General features: G+C 43.0%; 1 protein-coding gene across 3 annotated transcripts in view; it reads right to left on the bottom strand.

Moving 5' to 3' along the window:
• LOC120738733 (LIM domain containing preferred translocation partner in lipoma) overlaps positions 1 to 21,439 on the bottom strand; it is a 183,657-nt gene that overhangs the window by 6,588 nt on the left and 155,630 nt on the right. For all 3 annotated transcript variants that reach the window (XM_040040154.1, XM_040040156.1, XM_040040157.1), the window contains 2 exons: positions 5,334 to 5,512; positions 1,854 to 1,974 (listed from right to left, as the gene is read on the bottom strand). In XM_040040154.1, coding sequence (XP_039896088.1) covers positions 1,854 to 1,974; positions 5,334 to 5,512 — 300 coding nt within the window. The remainder of the gene's footprint in view (positions 1 to 1,853; positions 1,975 to 5,333; positions 5,513 to 21,439) is intronic.

Below are 21,439 nucleotides of genomic sequence, written 5' to 3'. Positions count from 1 at the left end.
TTCTTTGATTATCGTTTCCTTTTTGAAGCACTTGGCTGATTCATGTATCACATCTTGTTAATTCTTGGAGATTTTGTAGACTCCGCGTGTTCTTTTTCAATATGCCTAAGCTCTTGTTTGGCCCTTTTCAAAGCAAAGTAACACCGAGTTACTGCTGAGCTCCGCTCTGATTGATCCAGTCTGGGAGCAGACGCACTCTTAATCATGAAGCTCACAAATACCTGAGAGATGACTGTGTTTGTGTTCTTACTGCTCGCTCTGCTCTGTGAGGCTTACTTGAAAATCGCCCGTTGAAGATTTCTGTTATGCTACAACATTAGGTAACACCACTCTTAATAATTGGTACAATTATTGTTATTCAGTTTTAATCTATAGTTCTTTTTTCATCTGTGAACATTATCTGCGTGCTGTAAAAATGATGCTCTAGTTAAAAAAAGGAATACATAACACGTCTAATTATAAACTAATTTTTATGGCACGCATTTATGATTGAAACACAAGTTATATCATAGCTAATAATCAGTACACAACATTATTATCTCATTTTTGCTATTCATTTTCAGTTATTCGGTTTAATTAACCATCGTTTTACATTCTGTTACAGCGGTTATCACACAGTGTTGTCAGGCTCAGATGATGTGTGTCCCTGTGTCACATCAGGCAATCATAAAGTCGTGAAACTGTGCCTTTTTGTGACTTGGAGACATGACAAACTACACATTGCTTCTCGGTCATTCACGCTTGACCTCTTTCACGATGCGCGTGATGTCACTGAGCAGAAGGCACCGCCGACATCCAGGAAAAGAATGTAAACTGACGATGGCAACTGGAGCAGTGTGCGCGATACCGATCTGTCAGCGCCATTTCACAGCTCGTCCTGAGTTGCACCACCAGCTTCACTCCTCTTCTGTTCCGCTCGTGTTTACAGGTGTACACAGCTGAGCAACTGTCCCTCCTATTGGTTGAGCTCACAGAACTAAACTGTCGAGGAGGACAACATGCAAGCTTTTGTGTCAGGATGTTGTGAAGTATGCTAAATGCTCGGTGGGAATAAACATTCAAATTCCGTGCACGACATGCAAAAGGGACTCCCTACGATCCAAGTCGGGCCGTAAGCGTGCGGCGTGAACCCGGGGATGCCAAATGTTGCTCTGTTAGAGTGCAGCTCTGTTGTCTGACTGCAGCCTTCAGCTGGTTTCTGTGTGTTGTGGTAAGATGTGGTGAGGTGTGCGCTCTTTACATGCCAAGAAACAAACAGAATGTACAGATACACACAATGCTATGGCATTATTTTTCCATTGTCTGTGACACTGGCTTACACCCAACCTTCCTTTCTCTCCCCGACACACACACACACAGACACACACACACTCACACACTCAGAACTCCATCTACTCATTGCTCCCTGGTGACAAAATTCTTCTCTTGTTGAGCCCCTTCAGCTGAACTAATCTGCTCTGCTTTGCTTTGACCTTTATGTCTGGCAAACGCTCTATGTGCTCACGCTGGTGCAGTTCTTTGACAATGTGACACGTTACTTCTCTTTTAGCCGGGCACGTAACGTCTCAGCGCCGCTTATCAAGCAGGCGAGCGGCGCCTGACAGATTGGTTTCTATGTAAGTCCGTGAACTTTGCAGAGGAGAGACGGGAAGCTATTTCGAGGCAGGTAAGAGAAGGATGATTCACTCGTCTCGCTGAAAAGGTGACTCGGGGGATCGGTGTGTACGTTATGCCTTATACCTTTATGCAGTAATGACTGTCACCTGGAGCCGCGCAACATTATTCAGAACCATCACTGCTAATTATAGAGGACAGACACACACACGGGATTGGTAAACACACAGAGCTCGTACCTCACAGCGGTAGCACTGCACATGGAAGTCACGGTCCAGGGCCACAATACGAACGGTCTCCTCCTGGCCCGGTGCCGGCATTATAGGCTCAGAGCACACACAGCAGCGAGGAGCAAACTTCCTGTGAAAAACAACCAAGAACAACAGAAATAAGCTCAGAACAATCTGCAACACTGTGACCTTTACTGACTGTTTGCCATTAGCACAAAGCTTACAGAGTTTCACTGCACGGTTCAAGCAGAGGTGAAACTAATGGCTCTCTTCATTAGCGAATTAATCTATTAATCATTCTGTCTGTACGTGTACAACAAGGACATCTCTAAACTCAAGTTTAAATTGCTTTTGTGTGACACGAAATCCCAGAGAAAAAGCAGCAAATCATTCTGAGAGACTAAAACTAAGAAAAGCTTTGACATTTTTCTTGATTTAATAAATAAACGAATGATTTCTTGACCGTCGGCTCTCCCAGTATTCGCCAAACTTCACGTTGTGCAGCCCCTCAATCTAAGAACCCGTGATTATCATCTGACAGCCGGGCACATCGGCAAATGTTTACAGGCTTTCGGTGCAGCCATCAGGCCTTGTGCTTCCATGTGCGAGTCACGGTTTAGGGAGGCAAAGAAATGAGGAAAAAGCGACCAAAAGGCTAAATCATTGCGATCGTTGTGATCTTTGTGGTGCTCTTCACATAGACTGTTGAACCTGTTTCAATATTTACGGAAGATATTCTAAAACGTTCTCATGACATTAACTGTGGTTTTCAACCATTTTAATACAAAACTGAAATAAAAAATACCGTAAAGTTCTATTTATTTAGATAAACTTCATCCTTTATTACATCCATCCTTCTGTTTCAAACCAAATCTCAACTCATCTGGTTTGTGGGTGTGTCATATTTCAAATATTTTGTGCATAAACACTCAAATGTTTTGAGATATTTTGAGATTTATAATCCAAACACAGCTTTCATCATCATAGTTATCATACCGATGGCGCAATTTCTGTAAAAACTATGAAAGGTTTAATTGTGAACATAAAAATATACACTAGGGCTGATGCCCGTAAATGTTGCCACATTTGAAGTCACTCGAAAGTTAACTAGTTCATCACTCAAACATGAAGAGTAGACAAAATCTAGAAAACTACATTTACTAAATATAGAGGGGGCATTCTGAGAAATCTTATCGGACACTCTCAGTGAGTTTTACAGAACAAACCTTTGAACTTGCAACTCTGGAAATGCCTTTAGCAGAAGAAGGTCTGTCTAACAATAGAACTGATGAGGATATGAAAAGTGCAGTGAGATTCTAGGTCCTGTCACATGACCGAAAGTTCTTCTGTTCTACACGTGCACCCATTGTCTGTGAATCGGGAAGTAAAGAGGTTAGGTGGCTTTGGGGAACCACGGCCCAAAAAAGAAAAGAAAAAGAAAGATTCTCGTCGTGGCTATTCCTCGACACAAAGGGCCACGCTGTGGAGGCCACGCTTGTCACGTGAAATTAAACACGGGCCTTGCGTTGGGCTTCCCAAACCGAGAGCTGCACACTCACGCCAAGAGCCAGCGTTTTACTTCTGTTTCCCTTCTGGTCACCGAGTAAAGAAGGAACATTTCTGGGAAGCTAGCAGTTATGCAATGAGTGGAGGGTGACGCAATGACAGGAATGTACTACTAAATTCATGTCTACATATCCAGTTCACTAGATTTGTGAAACTGTTTGCAATGTTTCCCAAAAAGGAAGCCCTAACGTTCTGACGAGGAGCTTTAAAAATGCATGAATTTACAAAAGTTAGTAAAGGATTTTAAAACAGCATGTCTTGTGTTGTATGTTGCTAAACAAGCTGTTAACACAACCCTGATATATTATCACTTCATGAAATCTTTACGGGGGGAATTTAGACACCAAGCAGGTAGAGAGCAACATCAGTATCCATTTCTACATTGATTCTGTTTGTTAAATGCTGATGGAGCCCTCAGTGCATCGTATGTTTAAAAAAAAAACCCCAACAACATATTTTTAAGTTCTTGTCTCTTAAGTCCTGCTCGCTAGATGCCCACTTTCGTCTGATTGGCTGCCCCTCGCTTGGCTTCCGTAAATAGCACAAGTGCTTCTAATCCATGACTCCTCCTCTTAAGCAAGAACTGTACCGTGACTGTACAAAAGGTCAGTGCTGACCTGACACAGATTATTACATCCCCTGGCATTAAACATTTAAGTTGCCTTGTTGGCCACGATAACCTGGTACCAGCTCCTGACGTACCTGTCATCAGGAGCTGGTACCAGACGGATGTAGCCAGGATTACATCACCCATTGGTAAATGTAGGATAGTGGATGAAAGTGACCGAGTAGCAAAGGGCACCGCATTATCAATGATCATAAAATAGCCAGGTCCTAAAATACACAGAGCTCTAATATATTTTTTACTCAGAATAGGAAAGTAACTTACAAAAATATAAATAATGCTTTTTTAAAGAAGACATTAAACTTGGAAAATTAGGAAAAAAGTTCACCGAGGTAAAAATCAAGCGAGACGAAGGGTCATTTTCTCACAATCATCTATACAGTCGTACTTTGTTTTACATCCAGAGGAGTTGCCCCCTGTTGGCCGTTAGAGGGAACGAAGGTTTACGGCACATTTGCAGTGGATTCATGTTTCTGTCCAGAAGCTATTGTCTAATCCAGGTACCTTTAAGGTTAATCCTGGCTTTCCTGTACTATGAAGGTGGTTCACTTCTTTCAGAGGTATAATCACCATGGTAACCTACTGTATGCTGTGAACCGGAGCAGGTTATGTTCCAGATTAAAGGTCAACACGCACAAAATTACTGGATGAGGATCAGTGAGAAATATAGATTCTTAGATGGAGCTTTAGTCTCTGTTGGCTGCAAACGGTTTCCAACACCATGGAGGCCGTAGCTGAAGGAACAAATATAAAAAACATTCATTTATTGACATACTCAAGTATAATCCATCAGATTCTATTGTGTCCGAATGATATTCATAGATCTGCCGTAGACGCTGCATTTAGCCTTGCTGGCTAACAACAACAACAACTCAGACTTTATTAATATAGCAGATCTTTTAAAGTTGTCCTGACCAAAGCGATTAAAGCACACACGTTTAATGCTATATTATTCTACAGCGTTTTTCCTTTCACACACACTCACAGTCTGCTGCTTTGTCTGCAGCAGCTGTGCTGCTTTCAGCCTGTATTATATGCTTAACCTCTTAATACGTTTCCCATTCATCTTCCCTTGTAATATCAGCCACTCTGCTCCCATTACACTTATGAATAATTGTAATTGGTCAGCTGCTGCTAACGCCACATACAGGAGAAACCCTGGGTTAACTTATAACCAGCTTTGTGCGACCTCTTATCTGCGTTACAGTATGACAAGTGAAAGCAAACTTTCCTCGTGTGTACACGTCAAATATAGCGATGAGTGACGCTTCAAATCTAAAAGGGACTTGTTTACATACTTGTGGAAATCCTCGATGCAGTGGATGTGGTTGGAAGCGTCCACAGTGAAAGGGATGCCGTCCAGGCTGCGGTGACACACCACGCAGGTGAAGCAGTGAGGGTGGTAGGCTTTCCCAGTAGCTCGCAGGATGCGCTCCATGATGGGCTTACTGCAGATGGTGCAGGTCTCAAGGGTGTTCTGTAGACACAAACACACAGACACCCACACGGTTACACAACAAACCTGATGATGACCGAAGTGATTTAGATGATTCATTTACAGTTGGCTACGAAATTTCACCAGCATGGAAAATGTGAAAACCCTGCATTTTCTCCCAGTTTTTGTAGGCTGTGATTAGAAACTTCCTGTCGGCAGTGTTGCACTTCTGGTGGCTCTGTGCCCATTTGTGCTTGTGCAACTTATAAATCCACACTAGGGACCTTTAGCTCGGCTGTCCTCAAATGCCTCCGAAGCTGAAGGAATCTGATTAGCACTCCTCTCGAAACACAAACACAGTCATTTTTCAGCTGCCCTCACCCACACTCCATTCCTCCTGTATGCAAGAGTGCGAGCAGTAAATATTTCCACTTTGTGATGACTGCAGGATTTCTGCAGCCAGGCGACTGGGCAAGCGGCCCGCGGGGAGACGTGGCCGCTGCCTGCCTCTGACTTATCTGTGGCATCTCTCTTCTTAATATCTGCCGGGAGACACCATTTGTTATTTCAATATTTCATAAATAACGACTGCCTCTCTAAACAGCAATGCAATTACAGGGGGATGGATATATCATGTGAGAGTGATCAATGTGCGGCCCGATGCGGCTGCGTGCGACTTGATGGGCCCCGCCGTCGCTGCTCCTCGCTCAGGCATTTCCTGGATCTCTGTTGTCTCTCTGTTCGCCGCCTCCCTCTCCTCCTCCCCCCTGTTTTGCGCTTGGCTGGGCTAAAGAGTGCACGGTTCAGCTGTTCCCATTGGCTCCCACTGTAGTAGCAAGCTGCCTCAGTGTTTCCAAACACAGCTCGGGGTGTGTAGCAACACTACGCTGCGTCATCGGCTGCCTCCCAGTCGCCCCGCCGGGCTCTGCCGCTTAAAATGACACTTCTGTGACCGCTCGGCCGAGGTAAACTCGAACCCCCCCCCCCCCCCGTCCGGCTGTGCAGCACATGCACCGACGTTCAGTCTGTATGCAAATGAATGAAGAAGCCTTTTACAGAATGAGGCTCATTGGTTCACGTGCACGGTTAAACTGCTCCTGACACGGCTCTCGTAACACGATCGCGTGCCACCGGAGGGCGAGAGGGCAAGAGAGGAGGGCAGCTGACGCTTGACTGCAGGCTGGAGAAATGTGGTTTGAAAAATGGCCGTTTCTTCAAGGCACTCCTGGAGAGGCATTATTTCATGAAAAGCAATGAGTGCAGACATGCTCAGCACCCCCCCCTCCCCACACCCACACCCCTCCAAGATGGTAATAGAAATAAACATTATTCCCAGGGCAACGTTTGTGTATAAACAATGTCCATATTGCAGTCCCGCTCGATCCTGGAAGTGGAATAAAGCCTTTAATGAGCTCGCTGCACTGAGCCCTTGAGGTTTGCCTCGCACACGCACACAGACAGAGAGAGGTAGAGGTAGAGATCGAGAGAGGGGGGAGAATATATTTGCAACCTGAGAATCTGAGTGAGATACCAGGGCCAAACAGCACTAAACCATCTTCAACTCTTACTCATCTGCCTGCATTTCTACTTACTTATTCTCATCTGCCCTTCATGTGGGAATACCTTGCCCTTGTTTAGCTTAACTAGAGCATATGATTTCACAGCACACAGTTCCTCCGGGCCATTGTAATGAGTACAGTACTCAAAAGACAAAATTTCTCTCTTTCTCTCTGATGGTAAGATTCTATGACCTCAATTCATTTATTCTGCTCAGCCGCTGTTGTTTTTCCCATTCACTCGTGACTCCTGTTATTTGGGATTAAGTAACGTTTATTAAGGTCTGTTACAGAAACCCGGGTCTGATGTCAACACAGAGAATGTTCATGGTCTGCGGTTGGGCACGACTTCCACAGATGGTTTAGGAAATTCTGCATAAATCACTTCATGCCCTCCCTGTCAGACATTCAGGTCCCTTGTAGTTTGCCACTAGAGGGCTGTATATGTCTGCAGATGTCCGGGTTTTACTTTTCCCTTGACTAAATGTGATGTATTCAAGCATATGTATTCTTTTTTTCCTCCTCTCTCCCTCAAACATTTCTCTAAGTGTTTGCCCAGAAGGCTAAACAAATGTCTAGGCAGATGAGGTAAAGTAAATTTAGGTCAGACAGCCTCTTGCTGAACCGAGGGTTGAGTAGAGTGTGTTAAAGTCAATCGCGACCCCCCTTTTTCTTTCATTTTAAGCCATTTTACTTTTGCTATAAAGTGCTCCGGCAACACCAAATGAGAGCTCGCACAGTCCGGCTCAGCTTCTCACCGTTTGGGGACGGCCTAACAAAACGGCGTTCGACACAGCTGTCTGTTAGGATGAGAACTGCGATGGCGAACAAAGCACGTAACGGAGTCAAGCGGTCCCACGTGATCCGCTCTGAACATGAGAGTCGGGCGACAGAAAGAGATGCTCACACCAGAAAAAAATACACACAATGAAGTCTGGGACTCTAATATTAAGTCTTTTGTCTAGTGAAAATGTTTCACTAATTTCTGCTTCAAGTCCACTTGTAATTTGCAGCTTTACTGGATCAAGTGACAATCAGCTCAGTTTTCAGAAATACTGGAGGGTTTGATGATAATTAATCAATTAGCCCGCACTTGTAAAAATACTGACGAGAAAATAAAAAAGCTAAAAAAAACCATTTAATTTCTGTAATGTAAGCGAGACTGAAAACTTGAAAACTTCCATGGCTCTTCTCTCCTCAGAATCCAGCGAACACTAATGTGTCTCTGTGTTTCAGTGCAAAGAGCAGCTAAAGGTAAAAGAATGCGGGAACAAAGACGTGTTTTCTGTGTTTGCACATGAAACGCTAAACAGCTGGAAATGTGATGTGGCATACTGTTGAGCTGAAGCTGTTCATCGTCTCTGCAACCGTAGCAACACAGATTTTTACACCTCTCCTTTCTCTCTCTTTCGCAACTTGGGCTGACAGGAGGTAGGCTGGAGATCAGTGAGGCTACACGCCATTTATGACCTGGCACGCTGAACTCAGAGCGGGCCAAATTTACAGATGATCTGATTCCGTGTGCATGTGTGTCACAGAATGTGCCGGTCGGCGCCCGGCCACGCCGTGTGACATCGCTGCACTCTGTTGAAGGTAGCTCTCTGATACCTAACAAGAGCTTGTAGGAAACATGCATCTGAGCGCTCTTCATGGACTGAATGAGAGTTAATGACTTGTTGTTGAACTATGAGTCAAATCACTGACCCTCCTAACTCCCGAGGGAAGGTGTCCACTGACTTAATGAACCTTGACAAGCAGCTTCTCCCTTTTATTGCTTAAGATGAGTCAATCAAGCGGGAAAAGAAGAAAGCCTTTTGTTAGAAACAGTTACTTACGTATACAAGAATTTTCTCCTGTGTCAAGTAGAATGGGGAAAAAAAAGAAGAATGTAAAAAAAAAAGGAAATTTCCCAACACAATTCAGCCTAACATAACACTGCAAACCACAAGAACAGAGGCAGAGGTTTGGGGAAATGATGTTAATTTAGACTGCACGGACTGCAATGCTGTTAAATCTCATGTTAAATACTGCAGTTTTGCTAGGTGCTGACATCATCCTAGATATGCACCAAGTTACCTTTAACTTCAAGAGACCCCTCCAACTTCAAAATGAAGTTGAAGTGGTGAGGTTGGAAGTTTGCTTTCGTTGGCTTTCCAAGTTTATGCTAGGCTTTGTAATAGATGCTTGTTTGGGTCCAACTACAACTGTTCACAACATTAACCCTGCATGCTGAAAAGTGACACTTAACCAGTGCATCTAAAGGGACCTCTCTGAGCTTCCACATATGGTGATTTAGAAGTGAGAGACCTGTGTCACCACTGCCACAGCCGACTGTGTCACAGCACAAGTATCAAAGGACACCTGATGTGTATCTGTGAGATGATACCAGCTTTGACAGCGTGCCAGTATTTGACACTTTGGGATGGAGAACAAACTCAAAGACTGACAGCTGAGCACCATGGGTGCATTACAGACTCAACTCTGTGGTAAAACACAACGCTCCACTTACTCTTCACCAATGTTCCCTCTAAGCTGCGCACGTGCGCAATTGCGCACTGCTGGCACGGTCTCTGCGCACAGGAAAAAAAACTAACCTGAATTGAAATTTAAATGAATACTTTATACATTTTACAAATTTCTACAAATACAATTCTGTTTGGCAGTGTTAGTCAGTAAGTGACTGGCTGCTCCCGTATTGGATTAGAACGATGCCACCTTATCCCATAGTCCAGCCAATGATGCGATTCACATTCGTATATACGCAGCTAATTAACGACGTTGACAGGCTATGACAGCGTCCTTATGTGCTGATACCGGTGTTTTAGCTAGCAAGATTGCGTGGCTGATGTGGAGTGAAGCCACGTTAATGACAACGTGTACAACCATTGGAGACGTGAGCAGGACAGACGGAACAATTGACGGAAAAAGTGTGGACTTTATACCAGTTTTTAAATTGTGTTGATAGGACACGTAAAACCAGAGTTATGGTAAAAAATATATGCAATGTTTGGTTTTATTCCTGAATACTATCGTTGTTTATATTTACTGCAGGAAGAAACAGTAAAGACGGCGTTTTATAAGGAAAACGCTCGAAACACTCCGCATGTGAGAAAAACCAAAACCAAAAAAAACCCCTTCCTATTGGTCGAAAAATGTACCATGGCGACCAATCAAAAAATGATATGGCAACGTGGCATCTAGTTGTTAAGAAACGGGGGCAAGTTTTAGGAGTGACGGCGGTGTTTTGAGATGTGAGAGATTTGAGACATTTAGCGCAAATCTTGTGTAGTTAGTGTGTAGTGTAGTCAATAGTTTTGTTGTGTGTGTCAAAACAATGAGGCGACTGCTGAATGTTACAGGTGTTACAGGAGTGATACATCTCCTGCTGTCAGGCCTGCAGGTATCTGGCTGTTGTTCTCCTTTATCTCATAGTGGACAGAAATTGTGTTTTGGAGTGGCACAAACAATTTGTGTGGCATCAAATTTGATGCAGAACAGCTGATTGTTCTGTAAATAGTTTGAAATGTTTATTTAAAAAAACGCCTTGGCTGCATTTTTAGGTGAACAGCTGCAAAAAACTTTGTTGTTTGCATAACTCAGTTACTTTTTTGAAGAAGTAACTATATAATTAATTGCCCAACATTGGTCATTATTTACTGTATTTTACAGACAGAGAGTTACAGGACTCTCTCCCAGACCACAGACTCATAATACAAGTCAGAGCTTTATAAAAAAAAAAAAAAAAAGTAAAAAAAAAAAAAGTTGTGTTTTCAAAATTGGAGTTCAAGTTATTTTTACTTCCAATAGTGTTAACATACTACACAGGTCATGAACAAGATTTTTTTTTTTTAATTTTCATTGTAAGTGGGCTAAAGCAGTTAATTAAAAGTAGTCTAACATAAATGTAAATGCTGTAATTTGATTATTTTAATAAAACATGTAACTTGGATGGATTCGATGCTGGTGCGACCACAGTGCACACGTCTGCTGTTGCTCACAGTGGTCCAAGGGACCGCTCAGGGAGTTTGAGTGTTCGCTCAGACACATGAAAAATTAGAGGGAACAGTGCTCTTCACACCACAGATGTATTAAATAAACTTGATATGGTGCTGATAACTCTTCCCACTGGTCTCTTTTGGTTTTTACCAACAAACCAACAAAAAATCCCTGCAGTCCCAAAAACATTTCCCAAAACAACTGTTAGAACACAGACAGCTACAAGCTGCTAACAGGGCACCTTCAAAAAGGATTAGACTGAATCTTCCGACCATAAAATTTTTATATTCCCTAATTTTTTTCCTGACGCTACAAAAGCCTCGTGCAAGGTTGGGATGTGGGTGGGACAAAAGCAGGAAAACGATAATGCAAATGTACAGGAGGAAGCAAACGTGGAATCTAAGAAAAAAAAATCTGGTTTGGCTCATCTGACAAACAAGGATCTCGCGACCGGGAACCCGGGTCCGTGTTTGGGGCAAGCTGACGACCTGCTGATTCATCTTCTTCAACCATTTTTTTAAAGGACAGTAGACACAAATAGACACACTGATAAATTAAGAAAATGAAATTAAAAATAATAATAGGTAAATCAATTTGATTCTGATGATATAACAAGTGATATTGGGGGATTTGGTATATAGAAAAAAAAATCTGAGTTGTACAGCTGCAAATTTTTTATGATATTATCCAAAGTGTGTGTCTCAGTCAGAATCACCACACAGCCCTGCGGTTTTCCCAGGGTCCTCTACACATGAAGCTAGAGCCAGCAGCTTATTAGCTTCTTGGCAGAGTGCAGTGACCTGCAATCCTCATTGGTTCAGGAAGCCAGTGCACTCGGCTTCCCTCCACTGACAGCAAAGGCATCCGAGGCTCAGATGGTAGAGCAGGATGTCCACTAATTGCAATGCTGGTAGTTTGATTTCTGATTCCTCCACATGCTCAAGTGTCCTCTGCAAAGACACCAAACCCCAAGCAGCTCTAGATAGCAGCTGAAGATCCCACGACATCTCTGGTATGTGTGCGATGAGGAGAGTAAAATCTAAATTTTAAGCCAGTTAAAATGTGTTATTAGAGTCCAGAGTTTTATTAGGCGGTTCAAAAAAAGGGAAAAGAGGGGAAGTATTTGTGAAATCCATTCCCTACTTTTGTCATTTTTAGGCAAAAAACCCCTGAAACGTAAAAGAAATTTTATCATGACTAACTCAACACCTTTTGGTTTGTGAGCTTTGCTCTGAGAAAATCAGAAATCCACAATGTTCTTTCCAAGATCAAACAACTGACTGAGAAAAAGAGATGACGCCTTACATCCATTTATTAACAAATAGTTCCTCTTAAGCGCAGCGGTTGCTTACAACTCCACATACTACAACTGCCAAGGTCAACGCTGAAAAAGCTCTCAGTAGTGGGTATCTGTGTATGCACGCTGTTATTTGAAGTAGTTTCTCGAGGAAGAAGCAGTTACCTCACAGCTGACTTGGCATCAGCTTCTCTTAATGAATATTTAAACTGGAGATTTGGCAAACCCGTCCCCGTGTTAGCGTTCGCAGACACTGATCCTGCTAAGTTTCTGTTCATCACAAAAAAGGAAGCAAGAGCGTTAAATGAGCAGTAACGGCGAGGTTTTTAGAGCTACGTTGGGTGACTTCATAAAGCAAAGGGAGTGGAGTTTTATACGAGGTGTTTTTATATTCTTAAAACAAATCACGGAGGGGTCGGCTTGGAGAAAGGCCAGAAATTTGTTGTTGTTGAGGGAGCCTGGGATCTCATTTAAATCCACGTTTTTGCAGAGGGACTGTGGGAGCATCACCCGCTCCTAACACGCGGTCTGCTCAGGCCACGGAGATGGAAAGGTCTGTGTTTAAAATTAAGTTTCCCTTCAGCTGTTTGAGTTCAGTGACTGTGATCATCTCTGTGCCTCATCCTGAGAAGGTTAACAATTGATCAGCACCCCTGCCTCCTCTCACCCGAGACCCCTGACACAATCTCACCCTCAGCCCTCGACATTCAACCTAAATTCCCTTTTGAAGCCGTCATTGCTTTCCAGTGAGCAGGACTGGCATCCTGACTCCGTCGATCTGTGTAGTTTCTAAGCATTAGGTCCTCAGTTGTGAGCGTATGAAGATATATTAACGACACTTGACTCCTTTACAGAATCCTGTCATTTCTAAGCGCGTTATGTAAATCACCCACTCGTATCTTCTCCGCTGCCTGGATGCAGATGACTGAGGTGTGCATGTTTTTTTATTTGTTTGTGTGTGGGTGTGAGTGAGCATGTCATACAGTGGAAAGCGATGGTTTGCTAACTCAGAGGATCAGTGACCTTGAAAGTATCAGCTGCATAATTCACAGACGGAGCGTTTGTGACACTCATCTGTGTGCACGCCAGTCAGTCAGGACGAGCGGGCCGAGGTTTCGGTGTCTCTGACCTGGAAAGGCCTCGTTTCCTCAGAGTCTCCTGTGCTCAGCTCTGCTCAGCCTGTCTGTCAGGGTAATAAATTCACACCGGGTTATAAATGACCAGCACGTGCAGGAATGGGATGGCATCCCGCCAGAGCTTCCTTTCCTGTTTTGTTTCTTTTTAAACACCCGGTCGGCTGGATGGTCTCGGCAGCGGCCCCCCCTTGATCCTTCTCACCAGCAGCCCGTGCAGGTTTCACTTCAAAACAAGGCAAACTAATGAAACAGCACATGTCCAATGGGATTTAAATTTTCATACATGCTAGTACACACAGCTGCGTGGCTTTACTTGTTCACACAGATTTCTTATTTTAGCTGCGTGATAACATCAAGCTACAGCCAACATGAAGGGACAGGGTCGACCACTCAGCTCATGCCTCGCTCAGGCCTTTCTTCAAAGAATAAAAGGTGGCAGTGGGGGCCCTCTCTCCGGCTCAGGCAAAGTGGCCGGCCTGCCCGTCTGCCTCTCCGCCTTAAATTCAGCTCCGCAGCAGAATGTGACCCCTCTGGACTTTGGGCAATGTCTCCTGCTCTGGTTACAGAGAGAAACTGACAAAGACCCCGGCAGTAGTTCTCTCATAGCATGAGTTAGAGTGACATTGTGGTGGGTCAGCACTGGGTCACGGATATTTTTCTCTCCTGCTTGCCTCTTGGGGGTGGGGGGGTGGGAGCGGAGCATGGTGGGGGTGCTTGGACGAAAAGCACGAGGAAGGTTTAGTGGGTGCCGATACATGGATTTGCTCTCTTGTCTAAACAGTGCATTCTAATAACAACGCGTGCGCTTTTCATTTTCCTGCTTGTAATGGATAGAACGGCTGCATTTCCTGTAGTGCGGGTCAGTAATAAGAAATAATGACCTGCTTGAATTTAGCTGGCTCACACCCACTGTACGGCACAATTACACACACGCGCATAATTGTCTTGGCAAGTCTGGAGACGCACCAAGATGTGAAATCCTATTCATGCAAGTGCTATCTAATTGGCTCGCTCCTTTGAGGAATTAGACCGAGTTAATCACGTCTGAATATACAGAACTCAATTAGAACTCTGCAAGCTAATGCAGACAGCCATGAATATTTGATGACAAAGTCAGCAGAAAGCCTCCGTGTGTTCGCCAGCTTCACATGAAAAGTCGAAGCAGGGTGGGAGCACACCTGCCGACCTCTCCTGCTGTGAGCTTCAGCGCCACAACGGCGCGCAGCGACGAGGGGCCCTGAACTCACCACGATGGCTGAAAGCCTCTGGATCTGACTACCTGGATATCCATCACGGAGAAGTGACAGGTGTGTGGGTGGTGTGCGGGTGGTGTGCAGTCATTTCTAATTAGAGCCATATTACTGTCACGGAGGCTCTGCTGCAAACTCCTGTGTTGTTCTGTTTATATCACATATGAGAGGAGAGATGATCTTCTGTGATTGGATGTATTGTTTTCCTACATCGCCTTTCTCAATGACAGCAGCAGCCTTAGGGGACTTCATGGGGATATCCCTTTGTTAGCTGGGAGAGTCTGCTATGATGTGCTGTAGAGGACATCCAGAAGCCCCAATACAGCTGGCAACGTGCCTGTCGCCTCTGGGTTCTCCGACATCCTCAGCAACTTCCCTCCACTGCCTGGATTGTTTGATTATGGCGTGCGTATTCGAGCTCGTTCTTCTTCTGAAAAATTCAGCAGATTTTTTGTCGCCACGAGTTCATCTCTAGTCCCGCCACACTCACAGTCTGTTTATTAGCACCTGCTATTCACACATTCACAATTATAAATCATTCCTGGGTGATTCCATGAAAAAAAACGAAATCAAAAGGAAAAATCAGCGAGTTCTGCCCACCGGACAACCTCAGAATCAGCTGATGTTCTTTGTTGCTATAATTACAGAATATTTAATGAAATCACACAAAGTCTTGTTCCTGCTTTTGGTCAATATTTTTTTTCCAGCATCTCTGATCTCTCTTAACTTTATAACAAAATTATCTTCATTTAAGCTCTGTTAAAAAATGCAACCAAATTAAATGTACACCTGCTCCACGTGTGACAGTCAAGAATTTGTTTCAACTCTACCCCACTATGAGTATAAATATCATGGCATATATCATATATATTTGAATAAACGGCACAGAAACAGGAACCCGAGATGTTTGACCAGTTTTCTGATAATTTACTGGAGGAAACTTTCAAGGCTCGTATCAGGATGTGGGATAGACGGCTGTTGAAAACAAGTGATAGCACACGAATGGTCCCCTTTATACCTTTGATACCAGGATCATCTTCTAGCTGTGATTCCTTCTCCGGCCTTGCACTAAAGCAGACTGTCAGTCGCTGATTTTTGCCCCTCTTGTTTCCCACAATCGAATATAATTTTTCAAAATTAAATATTCATTGAATGTGCAATATTAATTGCACACTACTGGTGCTGAAAAATACCACATTGCCTGCTTAACATGATGGGACTAAAGACAAAACTCCACCTTCACAATGGATCAGCAAACCAAGTTTTCTTCCAAGCGCATATTTAAAAATTAAACAGACATAAAAAAAAAAAAAGAAGCAGTCCATCAGTTAAACTTTTATAAAGGCGGCATGAATGACGGCGACCAGTACGGGTGACATCACTACTTTCCAAGACAGACAAACAGCCGCCGAGGGTAAAAGCTCATCAGTCAATCACGAACGTTTCCTGGTGACTGGCAGGTCAGGGGCGCCGTGTGAAGTTCTTCCTTTACAATGGCAGAATGGAAAATCTTTCACAGTGTGTAGCCAAAGAGACCAAAGCCCATTCATTTTAAATAACGGAGCCATAGTACAACACCAGATAATGAGCATAATTACATTCAAGCAAGTTGGCGTCCGTGACCTTGATGGTCTCTGAATTTCTGTCAAAAGCGGAAGAAATAGATTAAGGTTTTTATGTAGGCAAATCCCTATCTCTTTATTACTGCTCTTTCAATACGAAGCTCTGCTCCTGATGTGACCTTGTGGTACTTGCATCAGTCTTATTACAGCACACTTAAACCGGCTGCTCTTTGGATGATCTACATTCGCTGGGAGTGGCAGTATGAACAGGAATGTGGGGCTGCGATTCTGCCTCGAACAGGAACCTGTCTGCAACACTTTTCCATTCACTGGCGTCATTTAAGCAGATTGAATGGCTCTGTTTACCATCAGAGAGACTGAAGTGAAGGGCAGCTAAAAAGCCTTTTTAAAGTAAATTAACTGGCCCAAAACTTGGCTGTGGTAATGCTGCAGCAAAGTAAGCGAGCGCTGTAGCAACACGGCGGATATGAGCACACTTAAGAACAGTAGGCATGGTAACCTGTGTAAGCAATTAACCTCGGTGACACTGAATCCCACTGCTGAACTTCTTCAAAGACCAGCTGAGCTATCAGACATGTCAAGAGTCCCTGTTGCTCTCAGCTCCGTTAACTAATATGCTCTCATGGTTACAGTCAGACTTCCTAAAGTGAAAGGAGAAAGAAAATTGCTGTTCATTTCTAAGATTACACCAGGCCTCACTGCTATAATCCCACTGATTGAGAACAGTTTGGGGTTTAACCACCTAGAAGATATAATGAATCTACTTTCTTTATGCGAGGCTGTGAAAATGCCAACCCTTATTTTCTGTCCTATACAATATGGATACGCTGTTGCACATTAAACATGGTTAACGTTGCAAATACTGCAGATACATACAGCCTAAAGGTTCAGGCTTCAGACTACTCTAAGTACTCCATTTGAGAGTATTTCCTCTACTCTTGACTCTAAACGATATCAGTGAGAGGAGCTATTGCTAATATGATCATCTCAAGTACCCACCTGCTGTTCAAACCTTCAATTTACAAGTGGCAGCCAAGCGCAAGAAAACAGAGCTAAAGGAAGGCGTAATGGAGCTGAAACTGCCTGTAGGAGACAGATGAACTGAGGCGTTGTGTCAAGGCCCACAGTCAGGGAAATAAAGATTATTTTGATCCGTGAATGACAAAGTTATTCAGTAAAGTCCGAGAATAAAAAGATGGAAATGAGCAAAATGCACTGACTCTTTATAATTCTATAAGTCTTTAAAGATGGTTGGTTTGATGAGACCTGCAGTTAACTGCTGTTTAACAATTTATCAGCAGATCATTTACCAGATTGATTCCATAGAGCAGCGGGTGTGTCTGCTTACAGTCAGCCTAACAAACCAATTGTTTTATTCCTGATGGTGAAATTTGCTTGTGTCTCATTTTAAAGGCGCTCCCCTCTCCGTTCCAAAGACTCAGACTCGTATGTACATGTTTGAAGACTGGCGTTACAGTATACTCACTTGCGGATGTGCAGGTGGACAGTTAAAGGCAGTCTCCTCCTGTCAACTCCTAATTTGGCCAGAAAAGACCTGTGACTTTATAAAGCATGAGACTCGAGCCTAGTTCTCTCTCAGACCACAAGACGTCAAAAGGTTATCAAGAATTTTTTGTCCAATCATCCCAAAACCATGGTGCCTGCTGCAGCTTACATTAGCAGGAAATAGTGAGTTAGCATTAGCAGCAATTTAATGAGAGAAGAGCCCAATATTAAGAACATAATAATGCTTATGAATATTCTTGACTATTGGACGCAGGGTTTTATTTGTTCAAATCCAGCACTGGAATGGCAGACACAGCAACCAACAATTAAAAACAAAAAAAAACAAAACATGCCCCAAGGACAGCAGTGCCTGAGAGAACGCAGCAAACACAAACAAAGGAGCACTGCACTCTCTACATACACTGGTGTAATTAGAATAACGCGTGAGCCGTAGCTGGTGTTTCCACAAAAGAGCTGACACCTTGAATAAACTCTCGGCCTCTTAAATACCTGCACTTCTCATCTACAGCGAAGCTCTCTTCCTAAACGTATTACATGTTATTGCTCTGCAGCACCTGAGACTGCATCCTTCAGAACAAGCCTCAGAGCTTGTTCACTTTAATGTGCATTTAACTGCATCGATTAACGAGATTAAGATTTATCTGGAAATTTGTGCTTGAGATCACAAAGCAGGTCTTCTGGTTTTGGGGTCACTGTATAAACTTAGTGTGAATGGCGTCAGAAATGCAGGGTTATATAATAAGGAAATACATATTTTGCTGTTTTTGGCAGGTCAAGATTGCATTTTTGTCCAGATGAATAGCCATAGCTATATCGGATTAGCTTACCATAGACACATGCGGACAAAGGGACACAGAAAGCCTGACTGGTCAGAGAGTAGAATCAATCCACCAGCCTTGATTTAATAAAGTCAACTAATAATGAGCAATTGGAGTAAATATATAATGCTGTTAATCATTTTTACTTTAAAAGCATGAAATCAGACTTCACGTGGCAATGCAACTAAATTTATTCAGTTTTATCTGGATAGCAATAACACCTAAAACCAGATGAACAAGTACCTGGCAACAGTGGGACAAAAAACCTCAGTTTTCACTGGAAGAAACATGAAGGATGAGGGGAGCAAGACAGGACAGAAGACATGCAAGAAAGGGAATTATCTAATAATAAGAACAAATGCCACATACTAGCGTCAAGCTACAAAAAACTGCAGTTCCTTCAATGTCCACTCGAGGCACCAGCAATGAGTTATTCCCCACAGACTCCCAATCTTAATATGTCCAACTTTACAACAGAAATAAACAGATTTACAGTCTGTTTTATATAAAAAGCCCTGTTTTGGTTTCTCTTTCATAAAATCTGTATGGGTGGTGAATCTTTTTTATAAACGTGCATTTGACAGGGACCCACACAGATGGCTGTAGCCGTTAGCGTTCTATTATGCTTCACCTCCTTTTGTGCACCTTTTAAATAATATATATTGCATATCAATCGGCGGTCTGATTAATTCTGCTCACAGTCTGTCTACAAAGCTTTGGTGAATAAAATTCTGGTATTTTATTCTAATGGTAATCCTCATGTCTGTGACGTGCACCTGTTGGCTGATAGCTTAGCACTCCACCCTTGCATCCTATAATGCTCTTACAACCAAAACAGAACAATAAAGCTACGTTTGAGGCTTTGATGGCATGGTGGCCATCTTTAACAATCAGCGAGACAGACAGACCGCAGTAATCATTACTCACAAACATCACCACCACCACATTTATTTGGAATCACTCAGAAATACTGCAGAAACACTGTTAGCCGGCATTGTTGGTTTCTAGTGATTAATTAGTTCCAGTTTTGCAGAAAACAAAGTCAGCAACAGTTTGAATCATCTGGAAAAAATTTCACAAGATAGCTTTCTTGGAAAACGGCACTAAAGCTCAAAACTTCTGCATCTCTCAGTAACAATGACGGACGTCTTGCCAGGTCGTGTGTGCACACATCCTTACTTTCCTCCTGTTATGCGTGTGTGCAAATACTGAATGGGGTGATCGGGAGGACACCTCAAGTCAGACAAGGGGAAAAAACCTCAAAACAATGGCAATGCCAGTGTTTTCACAGTGACACGATTACAGATCACTCCATGCAAAATGACACATTAATTGTGCGGCTGCAGAGTTTATCAGCATCACCGTGCATTCAAATAGGCGATGATAAGACCTCTGTGGAGGCAAGCCAAGGGAAGTGCCATGGACAAAGGCTGATTTCTGCCCTCCAGTTTACGGGCCCGGTGGTGTGACTGAGGTTGGCTCGAGAAAAAGATAGCAGGTTGTAAAATCAGGAAGTAGACAGGAGCTGATAACACATCTGTGTGAGTTCCTGTACATTACTAAAAGGAATTACTAATAACTAGGCAAACAGTTTGAACGAGGCAAATCACCCTGCGGAAGAGATGGATCTCAGCCGTTCAAATGCCAGTATTGTTACACAGAATATGTAAAGTCCCAGCTCAGATAAGAGCGCTGCTGATCGCCTGCTCTGATACATGGCAGAAAACTTTGTTGGATGGCAATCAGCGTGCGAAATGTATTCCTCCAATTCCTGGCAAAGGGATTAATAGAGTTTTGCATATTATTATACAGATTCTACACACAGCAAGTTTCCTCAGGCACCTTTTATACCTGTAAGATATTCTACATCAAATATAATACGCTGCCACGGGCTGATGGAAAAACCTATTTCGCACAAAGAGCACACAGCATATGGAAATAATTCAAGAAATAACAATAAATTGTTTTCAGTTTTTAAATGACTTACAGTGTTTTTATTATCATGCATTGACTGTATAGTCAAAAAGTGAAACAGTTAAAGGGAACTCGGGGAAGAATGCACATTTTAAGCAACTGTAAGTGTCGTTTTTTTTAATTACCTTTGGTGCTTCTGGTGCTGGACTACTTGCACTTCCAAGACAGAAAAGAAATCTCTAGGTCTGCTGTTTTTATTTTGATCATGTATTTATGTATTTTAAGTGAGGGTGTGGGGTATAGAGACAGATCACTGTTAAGTTTTGGGTTTAAAAAAATATTTTAAAGGCTAATCCTAAGCTTCTGAAAAAGCGCTTCCAAAACCCCCCGACCTCAAGCCTGTTGAAAATGTGTAAACTATGCTTTAAAACCGAGTCTGTGCCAGGAAACCAAGAAGAGCAACCAAATATTCACACAGTTAGTTATATTTGCTGATGGCTACCAAAAGCATCTGGTTGAGGTGCAGTTTGCCAAGAGACATTTTAACAAATATCAGTGGAGGTGCAGTTATACATTTTAACCTATATCTACATTATTTTTGAATGGGAACAAAAATAGAAAAGTCTTGAGCACCTGATCCTTGTTTTAAAGGCTTTAAAGGTGTATGCTCTGCAATTATTTCACCCTGTCAAAACAAAACAACAAAGAAATCAAAAGTCAAAAATGACCATGATGCCAGCAGGGTGCACCTTAACCTTTAGAGAAGAAACATGAGAGTAGTTTCAGTCCTCCCATCTGACTGTTGGCAAGTAGGTAAGTCAGTAGACTTCCTAAAAGGTAACCTCTTAGGAGAATCAGGCATTTAGGCCATTACAACAATCCACTAAACGAA

The sequence above is a fragment of the Simochromis diagramma genome, unplaced genomic scaffold (assembly GCF_900408965.1).
Source record: "Simochromis diagramma unplaced genomic scaffold, fSimDia1.1 OVJJ01000026.1, whole genome shotgun sequence".
NCBI classification, from domain to species: Eukaryota; Metazoa; Chordata; class Actinopteri; order Cichliformes; family Cichlidae; genus Simochromis; species Simochromis diagramma.
This window is presented reverse-complemented; position numbering and strand designations above follow the sequence as displayed.